Source organism: Oncorhynchus mykiss, chromosome 25 (genome assembly GCF_013265735.2).
Source record: "Oncorhynchus mykiss isolate Arlee chromosome 25, USDA_OmykA_1.1, whole genome shotgun sequence".
Taxonomy (NCBI): domain Eukaryota; kingdom Metazoa; phylum Chordata; class Actinopteri; order Salmoniformes; family Salmonidae; genus Oncorhynchus; species Oncorhynchus mykiss.
In genome coordinates, this window is record NC_048589.1 from 31,446,393 (window position 1) to 31,459,784 (window position 13,392).

The window sequence follows — 13,392 nt, forward strand, 5'->3', positions numbered from 1 at the left end:
GAACACAATCTCATTCTTATGGGGAAAAAGGCACACCCTTTGCATGCCATATTTGTCTTAATAAATATGACGTAATTGCCTAATGAATTATTAATCAAACGCAATTAATAGGTGCAAATTGCACGCATGTTCACACATTTTAATTGCAAATCACATCACATTAGACCAGGCTAGTCTGATAATGTGCCACACCTTTTACAAACACGATACGGGTAATTGTTCATTACATAGTTGTTTTTGCATTTATTGTCATCGATCGAGTTCATATGTATGCCTACTAAAGATTAAATAGCCACAACGCTGACTGCAGAATCTCAGCTCTTGGAGTTATTAGCCTAGTTGCAATTGTTAGGCGAATTATATTCAATAAAGCACATTTTATATCTGCAAGAACATTAAACGAATCCTATATTTCGGTTGTAACTCTAAGTTATTATTTTATATCCCAGAAATGGGGAAGGGTCGATCAATTAGGGAGAAGGTGAGAAAACTAGGAATGGCAGGCACTAAGACATGTTGCTACCACGGAGAAAGTAGATGGGTCTCCAAAGAGAGAGGTGGTCCAACGCTACTCACCACTGTCATCAGAACAGCGCGAGCTGCTTGCCAGAGAAGCATCTACACACTGCGTACTCGACATTACATTGAATCTTTCAGGTTTTGATCATGCAGCTTTTTCTGATTTGTGCAAACTGAAAAGCACTTAGATTTATCCGTTTATCTTGGAGACCACGACGGTGTTTGAATATCAAACGGACCAGTTTTACGCACGCAATTGGTGCCCAGTGTATACAGGTTGTTGGGATAGCCGCTCCAACAGACAAAAGTTATGGACAAGTCATTTAGTGGTCTGGAAGATTAGACCATGATATGTGCGTCTGCACATCAACGTTTTTGATGCGCGTCATGATTTTCTAGGCTCTTCACAGTGATTGTATGTGGCCCGCTGTTGCCAGTTACATGTTGTAAATCGTCGCTTCTTGGATATGGATACAATGAAAGAAACGGCTGCTGTTGCAGAGATGCTGGCCTCTAAGGATTGCACATTACAGTTTCGGGAAAGGAGACCATTCGATAAGCGCTCCAGGGAAAGAATAGAGGCAGAGATGGATCGGGTGCGAACTCGGGAGAGATTTGAAGCCACTCTAGCCGGTCTCGGAGAGCTGGAATACTTGAGACAGCGACAGGAATTACTGGTCAGAAATGTGTTGAATCACCAGGAGTACTCTATACCAACAGTAGATCTAATGTGCGTTACGCACGAGGGGAATTACTTGAACTCGGAGGAAAAACTTCTAGAAGAAAATATTTTATTGCTAAGAAAACAACTGGTATGTAGACTGAATCTAAAGTAATGTATTTATACCATCAAAGTGTTTGGGATAACGTTAATACTAGTGATCATCAGTTTTATTTGCGTCCGTTATATTTTGGTTAGCCTACATTTCAAAAGCGGTCGTGAAATACAAGTATCTCTATTAGTGTATCGTTGGATTGAGACCATCCAAATTGTTCAACAAGAGGTCTATTTTCTGACTGAGTCGCAGCTCCACTCCATTCACGTCCAGGGAAAATGAGAACATAGCGGAACATAGCCAAGACAAGCCTACTGATAAAAGTTGGCGACGTTGAGTTTGCTTCGCCAGGCAGGCGCAGACAAGAGGTGCGAAGTCTGTCAACGATTGTGGTCTATGTCTATGATAAGTTTAAAATAAAAAAACAGTTCTGTAAATTAGATTTCCAGACTACTTTCCAGAATAATTTTCTAACTGTGGCCCTTTAGTAGCACATGACTTGCTGTTGGCTTTTTTTCACTCACTCACATATAAAATCCTGTATACATTTGTAACCTAATATTTTGGAAAAGTTCAATGTAATTATTTTCTAATGATTACAATAAATGAACGATTCCATTAGATCGATCTGTCATTATAAATCAATGCAAGCAATTGGGTCTCCAGAGAACAAGAGGTTCCCACAGAAATGATAGAGAATAGAAGGATGGCTATTTAAATCAAACTTCCTGAAGGGAGAAGGAAACTCCTGATGTACTCATGTGGTCTGTGAGGGGGTCCAGCCGCTTGAATGAGTCTTACTGATGCGTTACAATGGATGGGGTGACTGAAAGTAACTTTTACAAGCAGATCTCCCACCCCCTGCTGCTGTTAAAGGATGCCAGGGAGTTATTGGCTGGTTCTTTGAGATTAGGCCATTAAACCGACCAAAACACACCTGGGTTCAATAAGGCAGTAAGGGCAAAAATCATGAATGGACTCAGTATTAAAATGTATTGGGGGAAAAAGTTGCAGTTGTTGTATTATACCCTATCCCCATAGGGTTTATTGTAGGCCTACAATAAATCAGATTGGTTTTCAATTGTCATTCTATTATTACAGACCATTTCACTCTCAGCCTACACAGACATTCCCTAATAAAATAACATTTTGACATTTACACATCCTCACTGGTTTGTTCAGTCACCCTATCAACCCAGTGGGAGGGTCATTTTATTCAGCAAAACAAACGTTGGTCTGCCTCTGCTAGAGATGCCTTTCCCAAATGGTACTTTGTGTGGAAATGGTCTCTGAAGCCATAGCATGCTCAGAGCACATAAATCACCCACTGCCTCCAGTCAGAGGCCTGGTTTTATGGCCTGCCAATCTGCTGCTGCAGCGAGAGGAAGGGCTGCATCTCAATATAGCCAGGAGTGTGTGTGTGTGTGCATGTGTGTCATTACTGGGCTCAGTCATGGAGCAAATGGTAGCTAAAATGCGTAATGCACAGGGGACAGGCCTTCTGAGATGACAAGCAGGTAATTGGGAGTAATGTATCCTATGTCTGTAGTCACATAATTGTCACAAATGTAGCAAATGTAAATAGGGTCTGCTGTCACTGAGCCTTCATGGTTGACATTTTCAAACCACAGTCTAGAGTGGAATGGAGGAATGTAACCACCACAGGATCTGGGTGATGTCATGTGTGACCCTGGCTGTTCCACATAACCTGCGTGTTTGATGGAGATATTGTTTTGCTCCCACAAGACGTGATTCTAATTTAGTCTGGGATACTAATGGGTTCTGATAGGGCGACATGGTCTCTCCAAGATGTTGAAGACTTGCAGCACAGTAACTACAGACTTACTTTTAATGACCAACATTCAAGGCTATGGAATTCATCAGAAATGGAACCAAAAATATGGAGCTAAACATTCTGTTGCAATACAGAACAACACTATGGATTAAGCTATAATAATAATTAGTTTGGTGATTATATTTGTCCCATGTACAACTCAGTGGCCTTGTGATTATTGTCCGCCCTGAGATTGGACGGTTGGTAGTTCCATCCACGGCAGAGTCATACCAAAGACTGTAAAAATGCGTCTCTGCTTGGCACTCAGCAGTACGGAGATAGATTGGGGGTAAGGCCCTGTGATAGATTAGCATCCAGGGGGTGTACTTGTACATCAAGCTGCCTCATGCTACAGAAACAAGCGATTAGACTCCTGCTCATATGAGCCAAGACTTGTGCAAGGCTACTTACTTACAAGTGTGTATTAATATTCATGTGTAAATTGGAAATGTTTTTTTTGCATGTCAAAACTCTCCCTGAGACACCCTCAGAATGGGGCCAACTGTAGATTTCATAGGCAGAACTAGCTGTAGTCCAGGGTTGAAGACTCAGCGTTAACAAGCAACACCCTGGACAAGAGCTAAGGCAGAACTAGCTGTAGTCCAGGGTTGAAGGCTCAGCGTTAACAAGCAACACCCTGGACAAGAGCTAAGGCAGAACTAGCTGTAGTCCAGGGTTGAAGGCTCAGCGTTAACAAGCAACACCCTGGACAAGAGCTAAGGCAGAACTAGCTGTAGTCCAGGGTTGAAGGCTCAGCGTTAACAAGCAACACCCTGGACAAGAGCTAAGGCAGAACTAACTGTAGTTGCTGTACATCTGTAACTAACTGTGTTACCGCATGTTTCCCTCCAGAACTGCCTGAGAAGGAGAGATGCTGGTTTGATCAATCAGCTGCAGGAGTTGGACAGGCAGATCAGTGACCTCCGGTTGGACACGGAGGTGTCACGTGAACACGTGGAGACAGACAGCCGCCCGAGCTCAGGTTAGTCTGGTTTTACAATAGAATTAGAATGGATTCTAAAGGTTCTACTTCAGAATGTTACCCTGTGGAAACTAGACATGATTAGTGGGATCTGTCGACTGAGTGATTTTTTTTCTTTTTTTTCCCTAAATTGATTTTTTTTAACCTTTTACTTAACTAGGCAAGTCAGTTAAGAACAATTTTTTATTTACAATGATGGCCTATCCCCAGCCTAACCCTAACCTGATGCTGGGCCAATTGTGCACCACACTATGGGACTCCCAATCACGGCCGGTTATGATACAGCCTGGAATCGAACCAGGGTCTGTAGTGAAGCCTCTAGCACTGAGATGCAGTGCCTTAGACCGTTGCGCCACTCAGGATCCCATTTCAACTTAAGGAGTTGACGATACTGCAGAACGTGTAATCCCCCAAGGTATAGGGTTTTTAACACATGGGTTCTCAAAGTGGGGTCTGTGGACTGATCTCAAAATATATAACAAATATATATATTTTTAGGTAAACCCGTATAGTACCGGTTTGGAGCCCCCTTTTCCTCCAGAACAGCTACAGATACGCTGTGGTGTTCAATCATTGCTTAGTTGGTATCAAGGGACCTAATGTCTGCCGGGAAAACATTCCTCACACCTTTACACCATCGCCACCAGCCAGTACCATTTACACCAGGCAGAACAGGGCAATGGATTTATGATGATATTGCCAAATCCTGACTCTGCCATCAGCATGACACAACAGGAACCGCGATTCATCAGACCAGGCAATGTTTCTTCACTCCTCAATTGTTCAGTGTTGATCGCTTGCCCACTTGAGCCGCTTCTTCTTGTTTTAAGCTGATAGGAGTGCAACCTGGTGTGGTCGTCTGCTGCAATAGCCCATCCGTGACAATGATCAATGAGTTGTGTCTTCCGAGATAACGTTCTGCACACCACTGTTGTACTGCGCCGTTATTTGTCTGCTTGTGGCCCACCTGTTAGATTGCAGGATTCTTGCTGTTCTCCTTTGACTTCTCTCATCAACAAGCTGTTTTCACCCACAGGACACCTGCTGACTGGATGTTTTTTGTTTGTCGCACAATTCTCAGTAAAGCCTAGACATAAAAAGGCCCAGTAGGCTGGGCGTTTCTCAGATACTGGAACCGGCGCGCCTGGCACCGACAATCATACCACGCTCAAAGTCACTTAGGTCACTTGTTATTTTTGTAGTTATTTTATTTTCTGTTATTTCTACCGCTATTTCGGGATATCCATTTGGTAGTTACAGTCTTGTCCCATCGCTGCAACTCCCGTATGGACTCGGGAGAGGCGAAGGTCGAGAGCCATGCGTCCTCCGAAACACAACCCTGCCAAGCTGCACTGCTTCTTGACACACTGCTCGCTTAACACGGAAGCCAGCCGCACCGATGTGTCGGAGGAAACACTGTCCAACTGACACACTTGTCAGCGTGCATGCGCCCGGCCCGCCACAGGAATCGCTAGTGCGCGATGGGACAAGGACATCTCGGCTGGCCAAACCCTCGCTTAACCCGGACGACACGGGCCAATTGTTCGCCGCCTCATGGGTCTCCCGGTCGGGGCCGGCTGAGACACAGCCCGGGATCTGTAGTGATGCCTCTAGCACTGCGTAGCAGTTCCTTAGACCGCTGCGCCTCTTGGGAGGCCCTCCCATTCTAAGGTTTAATCTATCAGTAACTGAATGCCTTTATGCCTGTCTGCCTGCTTTATATAGCAAGCCACAGCCTCGTGACTCACTGTCTGTAGGAGCGAACCATTTTCGTAAGTTGGGTGGTGTACCTAAAAAAAGATTTACGTTTCATTTTTTTTTAATGAATATTACTAACAACAGATTGAACAAATGTTGGCCAAGGGATCATTTTTATTATTTTATACATTTTTATTATTGGGCGTGCAATAACAATTGCATTCTAATGGTGCATACGGACTGTTTCTTGTTGTCAAATTAACTGGGGCAAGCTTCAGACATGTAGATATTGCTCAGCCCCTGTCAATTTGACAAGAGATTTGCTTGCCCCAGAGAATTTGACAACAAGAGACGTTTTTTGTGTGCCCAATAGCATTTGGGGGGGGGTGGGGGGGGGAGAATATTGTGCGACACTATTACTGTAGATGTATTAACTACATTTTCTGAAATTACAATGCAAAAATATTACATATAGCTCCTTTAATCTACAATTCATGTTCTTAACCCTGGGCAACATTGGTCTGGGAGGCTCACAGGGATATTGGTATCCACAGTACTCCACCAATTATACATTTTCCAACTCATTACTTATTGTATTCCCCTTAAAGAAATGTGAAGCTAAATGCACTGCAATTCAAGCTTCAAAACTGCTATTTTTCTCTGTGCCTCATGTTTTCTTTCTGTCTCAAAATGTGTACAAATGCAATATTTTAGCCTTAAAGCTGAAAAAAAGTATCTCTGCCCTATGACAATGTGTAGAATTGCTGGAAATTAGCTTGAAAACTTGAAAGCTGAGCTTGAAAACTGAAACCTTCCCTGGGTCCAAGATTTGGTTCACCCGGCCATGAACTGCAAAAGTCACAGTAAAAAACGAATTCTATAATATTTTTTTCTCACTCGAGTTGTGTTCTGATTGAGGGGGTCCCTGATGAGTTTGCTATCACAAAGGGGTCCCTGGCCCCAAAACGTTTTAGAACCCCTGTCTTAGCAAATTAATACATATAAGACATACAAATGACTGACAATGCAAAAAAATAGCAAAATGGGCACATAGAGAATTAGCATTCCACCGGGCAAGCGTGCCAATAAATTACAGAGCGGAAGTAGGGTATGCTACGCTGCAAATATAACAAACTTTCATCTAGTATAAACCCTATCTACACAAAGCATTGTTTTTTAAATGCTTGAGATTTTCTGCCTTAATTATTTTAATAGCCGCAGCCTGTCATGTAATAAGTTGTTGGATGACAGCTTCCTCCATGAAGTGTGTAAAATCAATGTGTTAAAATGTTCACTTCTGTTTCTCTGCCCTTTCTCTCGGTGTCGCTGTCTCTCTCTCTATCCAGGCTTTTACGAGCTGAGCGACGGCGCTTCAGGGTCTCTCTCCAACTCTTCCAACTCGGTGTTCAGCGAGTGTTTGTCCAACTGTCGCTCCAGCACCTGTTTCTGCAGTCCCCTCGACACATCGCTGTGTGCCTCCGAGGGAAGGCTCAAATCTGCAGGTGAGAGAGAAGCCTCCACATCACAGCCCCCATAGCACCAGGGTTTGGGCCAGTTCATTTAAATTATTTCAGGAAGTAAAATTAAATGCAGCCTAGTGGCGGTCTATGTACAGCACAACATAGACCGCCACAGCACAGCCTCCCATAGCAAAGTCTAGAACACCACTGGACAGCCTAGCCTAGCATAAGACAGCACAGCAAAGCCTAGGACCCATGGATATGACAGGCTCCTGGTGTTTTATTTCACATGGTCTATCTTGGGAGCAACAAACAGGCTGAATCCTTTTGTTGTCCTTTGCTGTATAAACACACACTCTTTCCTTCTTTCCCCAAAGACCCCCATCAGGCCGTCACCCACCCACCACATATCCACTTAACTTGGGTCTCAGCTCTGTTCCAGCTGGCCCCAGTTCAACTTCTAATTGTTTCCTTGGTGTCATTGCCATTAGTGGGGTTTGTTGTGACAACTCTTTGAATCAGTTTCAAATGAGAAAAAAAGAGTAGGAAGGAAACCACAAACACTATATGTGTCCCAAATGGCACCCTTTTTCCTACATAGTGCACTAGAGCCTTATAGGCACTATATACGGTGTCATTTAGGATATGGCCAATATCAGTTGAGCTGGATTCCCAGCCAGGCCAGGCAGATGGCTCAGCTCTAACTAACAGCCACACCTGTGATGATAAGACACAAACAAAAGGACCATTAACACGTCCAAACCAACTGCCTTCTTCATTAGCATATTGAGAGGATGGTTTGCTTTGCTTAGCCTGTCAACACTACACACCTACTGTAAGCTTCTGTGTGGCATTATTGTTGAAATGAGGAAATGGTGTGGTAACTGGTGGTACAGTATCTGTTGTTTTATACTGTGGATGGGCAACTAGGCCCGCGGATCAACTTCCAATCGGAGGGTGTCTCGGGATCGCAACTTAATGTTGAGAGTTAGAATAGTAGAATACACAAAGTGACATTTTATTAGTCGCTTTCACTCCGATATCATATCAAAACTGCAAACATTTCTCTCCACCCTATGGCAAAATGAGTAGAATTGCAAGAAATTAGCTATACAGTGCCTCCGGAAAGTATTCAGACCCCTTGACTCTTTCCACATTGTTACGTTACATACAGCCTAATTCTAAAATTGATTTTTTTATTTTTATTCCTCATCAATCTATACACAAAACCGCATAATGACAAAGCTAAAACAGGTTGACAGAAATGTTTGCTAATTTATAAAAATAAATCAACGGAAATACCACATTTACAAAAGTATTCAGACCCTTTACACTCAGTACTTTGTTGAATCACCTTTGGTAGCGATTATAGCCTTGAGTCTTCTTGGGTATGGCGCTACTAGCTTGGCACACCTGTATTTGGGGAGTTTCTACCATTCTTCTCTGCAGATCCTCTCACGCTCTGTCAGGTTGGATGGGGAGCGTCGCTGCACAGCTATTTTCAGGGTTCTCCAGAGATGTTCGATCGGGATCAAGTCCGGGCTCTGGCTGGGCCACTTCACCCCCCAGTCTGAGGTCCTGAGCGCTCTGGAGCAGGTTTTCATCAAGGGTCACTCTGTACTTTGTTCCGTTCATCTTTCACTCAATCCTGACTAGCTCCCATTCCCTGCCCCTGAAAAACATCCCCATAGCATGAAGCTGCTACCACCATCCTTCACCGTAGGGATGGTGCCAGGTTTCCTCCAGACGTGACGCTTGGCATTCAGGCCAAAGAGTTCCATCTTGGTTTCATCAGACCAGGAAATCTTGTTTCTCCTGGTCTGAGAATCCTTTAGGTGCCTTTTGGCAAACTCCTAGCGGGCTTTCGTGCCTTTTACAGAGGAGTGGCTTCCGTCTGGCCACTCTTCTATAAAGGCCTGATTAGTGGAGTGCTGCAGAGATGGTTGTCCTTCTGGAATGTTCTCCCATCTCCACAGAGGAGCCCTTGAGCTCTGCCAGTGACCATCAGGTACTTGGTCACCTCTCTGACCAAGGTCCTTCTCCCCCGATTGCTCCGTTTGGCCGGGCAGCCACCTTTAGAGTCTTTGTGGTTCCAAACTTCTTCCATTTATGAATTATGGAGGCCACTGTGTTCTTGGGGTCCTTCAATGCTGCAGAAATGTTTCGATACCCTTCCCCAGATCTGTGCCTCGACACAATCCTGTCTTGGAGCTCTGTGGACAATTCCTTCGACTTCATGGCTTGTTTTTTTTCTCTGACATGCACTGTCAACAGTGGGACCTTATATAGACAGGTATGTGCCTTTTCAAATCGTGTCCAATCATTTGAATTTACCACAGGTGGACTCCAATCAAGTTGTTTCAAGGATGATCAATGGAAACAGGATGCACCTGAGCTAAATTCTGAGTCTCATAGCAAAGGGTCTGAATACTTATGTAAATAAGATGTTTTTGTTTTTATAAGTTTGCAGAAATTCCAAACGTTTTGCTTTGTCATTATGAGGTATGAGAAAAAATGTTTATTTAATAAATTTTTACAATAAGGCTGTAACTTAAAATGTGGCAATGCACTGTAAAACTGCAAATGTTTTTCTCCGCGCCATTGCAAATGGAGTCGATTTGCAGGAAATTAGATATACAATAGAAATATCTTCTCTCCGCCCCATGGCAAAATGTGTAGAATTCCAACAAACTTGCTTTAAAACTACAAAATGTTCTCCATGCCCCATGGCAAAATGTGGAGAATTGCAGGAAATTAACAAAAAAAATTAAGAATTATCTGCTGTCAAGAAGGGGGCCACTAAAATGTTTTTTTCCGAGAGGTGGTGGGGCACCCCAACAAAATGTAGATTAGAGCCCCCAAAAGGCAGGAGCCAGCTCTGACTGCATGTGTGGGTATGGATGTCGGTACGCAGACCCACGAGTCACTGCAGCCCCCCATGATGAGTTCAGATTTTTGTGCCTCCCCCCATCAAAGTCACCCATCCCGGTTTATACTGTAGCCCTGTGTGGTTTCCATATGAATGACTAGTGGTGTATCTGTTGTTCTGTAGTCCTTATCCTCTGTCTCCTGTCTGGTTTTCAGATGAGCTGGGTAACTGTGCTGAGTGCGAGGGCCAGTGTGAGGAGCAGCAGACGTCAGGGACAGTCAGGAGGTCCCCCTCCGCTCCCTACTCCCCCTCTACAGATACCTCCACTCAAGACATCCAGTCCAAGTACCACTGTGACCTGATTGCCAAGAATGGCAGTGACGTGTACCGCTATCCCAGCCCCCTCCACGCCGTGGCCGTACAGAACCCCATCTTCTTACAGTCTCTGGCCGAACACCTCAAAGAGGATGGAGGGCTGTCAAAGAGTGGCGGCTGCATCGAGGGCTCCAGTGACTGTCAGAAACTGGAGCAGCAGCCTATTCTGGTGCCCCAGAGCACTTCTTGGTCTGCCTCCCACTCGCCCGCTAATAAACGACTGGACAATTATATCTTCAGCCTGCTTCAGAGGAGGGCTCAGCCCATTAGGACCAACAAGCCACGGACGAGCATCAGCACAGACCCCTCCAAGAGCATCCTAAGGCAGGGTAGTCTGTGTGTGAGGCAGGCTAGTGTTGGCCAGCAGCAGCCACAGGGACTGTGGACTGCTCCTGTTACTGACCTCAAACCAACCTGGCAGACGTGTTTACATGCAGGAGGTGCCAGTAACAATGATCCAGGAACAGGCTCCCAACAGAGACAGTGGTCAGTGGAGAGCAAAGGGGAACTCCTCTTAGAAATTGGGATGGTGTCCCAGTCTTTGGGCCAACCTCAGAACGGATATGCCACAATCAATAGCAGTGACATTCACACCAACAGCCTGGTGACCAACACCAACAGTCTGTTGAAAAAGAAGGCGCCAACCAATAAAGGACTTCCATCGTCAACCGGTCCTCTGTCTAAGGATTACCAAGACCTGGGCGCCCCCAATGCCAACTCCTCCCCCAAAGAGAGAACGCAGTCTTATTTCCCTAATGCTCAAGAGGAAAACATTACTAAACTCTCCCAGACACTGCCAAGAGACCTCACCAAAACAGGCGCACCCAAGAAAAGCCCTAAGAGCATTGCGGTCTCAGTCTATACAGCCCGGCACACTAAAGAAAAGAGGCCAATGCTGGAGCTGGTGAGTCTGGGGTCTTCCTCCCAGAGCCAGGATGAGAGTCAAGGACACATGGTCAGTGCCCAGTACATCCCCGCCCAGAGACAGGTGGTCAAGCTCCGCAAGGGGGGCAAAAACGTTAAGATTGTCAAGGTGAAGAGCGCCTCCCTGAAACCACATAGGGGGACGCACGCACATGCTGAGCCTGTATCATCAGAGATGGCGGGGACGAGGGAGAACGGTCACCGATCTGGAGGATCTAGGAAGTCTCGTCAGCCTGAGGAGGTACAACATGTGCACAAAGTCTCCTCCAAGAGGGGGGCATCTTCCAGGGCCAAGCGCACCGTCCCAGCATCTATCCCTGAGGGCCGTGTCCTAGAGAAACACATGGCCATGGTGTCTACAACAAGGTCCACTGTGACCAGGCATCACGGCTACCATGGTAGGGAGGTGGTGGTGGCCAAGCCCAAGTACAAGCGGACAAGCGGACAGGACTACAACCGTGGAAGGCTGAGAGCCATCACTGAGGTGCCTTACGACGAGGCCCTCAGGAGAGCCCACCGCAGGCAGAAGAGGGAGCTCCTCGGCCAGGTCTCCACAACCACCACCATGTACCTGCCCTCCAACGCGCAGTTCACCAGTCCTTACGCCTACGTGGCCGGTAGCGATTCTGAGTACTCCGCAGAGTGCGCCTCACTCTTCCATTCCACCATCATGGACACCAGTGAGGACGAGCGGAGCAACTACACCACCAACTGCTTCGGGGACAGTGAGTCCAGCCTGAGTGAGGTGGACTTTGTTGCAGAGAGCACTATCAGCAGTGACTCTGAGGAGAGTGGAGGGATGAACTGGCCCCAGTTTGCAGGGCAGGGCGCTGGGCCTCAGGAAGTAACCACTGCCCAGGCTAAGGCCTTCGTCAAGATCAAGGCCTCTCACAACCTGAAGAAGAAGATCCTCCGCTTCCGTTCTGCGGGCTCGCTGAAACTGATGACGACTGTATGAGGGAGGGACTTCAGGGTGTCGGGCAGGAAGCAGCGACCAATCAAATTGGTTGCTCTCTCTCTCTCTGCCCAACAAGTGCCTAGGCTGATTTTCTTATTTACAGAAAGTCTCTGCTAAAGTTAGTCTCAGAGACGTTTAAGGCAACATTTTAATTGGGTTTGGACAAAATGTCTGGCAGACTCCCTCTCCCTGCACTTTCTGACAAACATTGGACAGGGTGAAAAGCATCTGAGTAGCCCCATTATTTTGTTGTATGTAGCCATTTTTTTGTATTTATTATGGACTTTACCCTTGCTGTAGTACATGGCAACAAGTTCTGTAAATGCTTTTAATGGTCATGGTTTACTTTTTGATTAAAGATATTTAAACTTAATATATTTGGTTGGTATTTCTTGGATACATATTTGATTGATGATTGAAGCAGAGTATTACTTAAAAGTGGCTGTAAGGAATATTCATGCATAAAAGACAGTCTATTCTGAAAATTGAAAACTGCTGATGATACCATGGGAACACTTTTGATATATGTACACATAAGATCTGCATGAGCAACTGCTTTTCCTTCATCTGTTGTTGATACCAAGTAGCTAGCTCCAATTGTTGTATATAATGTTTATGTGTGTTAATACTGGTGCTTAACTTTTTTTTATGCACTATTAAATGTCTGCTTTAAATTCAATATTTGTTCGTCACCCCTTCTTCTGAATTGTGCATTGAAGTAGCATAGTTGTTTGTTGACAAAAGTATTTTTTTCCTCCAGTTCAACCTCCACTGTGACATTATCATATTCAATGTGATCTTTCACTCGATTTTGTCTCAATAAATCAATTAACTTAGACATTCTAGAACCTTATTTACCTTAGGTCATTCTACAGCATATGAATATAATTGCATTTCTATGTTCTACAGTACTAAAGCGTATTCCAGAACCTCACCACCTTCAAATACTGAACAAAAATATGAACAGAACATCAAATCCAATTTTATTTGTCACATG

General features: G+C 45.0%; 1 protein-coding gene across 1 annotated transcript; it reads left to right on the forward strand.

Moving 5' to 3' along the window:
* The first annotated feature begins 518 nt into the window (after positions 1–518).
* LOC110505795 (dapper homolog 1) lies at positions 519–13,074 on the forward strand. Its single transcript, XM_021585234.2, has 4 exons — positions 519–1,331; positions 3,982–4,111; positions 7,156–7,311; positions 10,354–13,074. Exons 1-4 carry the CDS (start codon positions 987–989, stop codon positions 12,393–12,395), a joined length of 2,673 nt encoding a protein of 890 aa, XP_021440909.2. The 5' UTR covers positions 519–986; the 3' UTR covers positions 12,396–13,074.
* Positions 13,075–13,392: the final 318 nt, after the last annotated feature.

Coding starts and splice junctions, on each gene's coding strand:
- LOC110505795 (XM_021585234.2), top strand. CDS start 987: ATGGATACAATGAAAGAAACGGCTGCTGTTGCAGAGATGCTGGCCTCT. Junction 1,332..3,981: donor TATTGCTAAGAAAACAACTG/GTATGTAGACTG, acceptor GTTTCCCTCCAG/AACTGCCTGAGAAGGAGAGA. Junction 4,112..7,155: donor AGACAGCCGCCCGAGCTCAG/GTTAGTCTGGTT, acceptor CTCTCTATCCAG/GCTTTTACGAGCTGAGCGAC.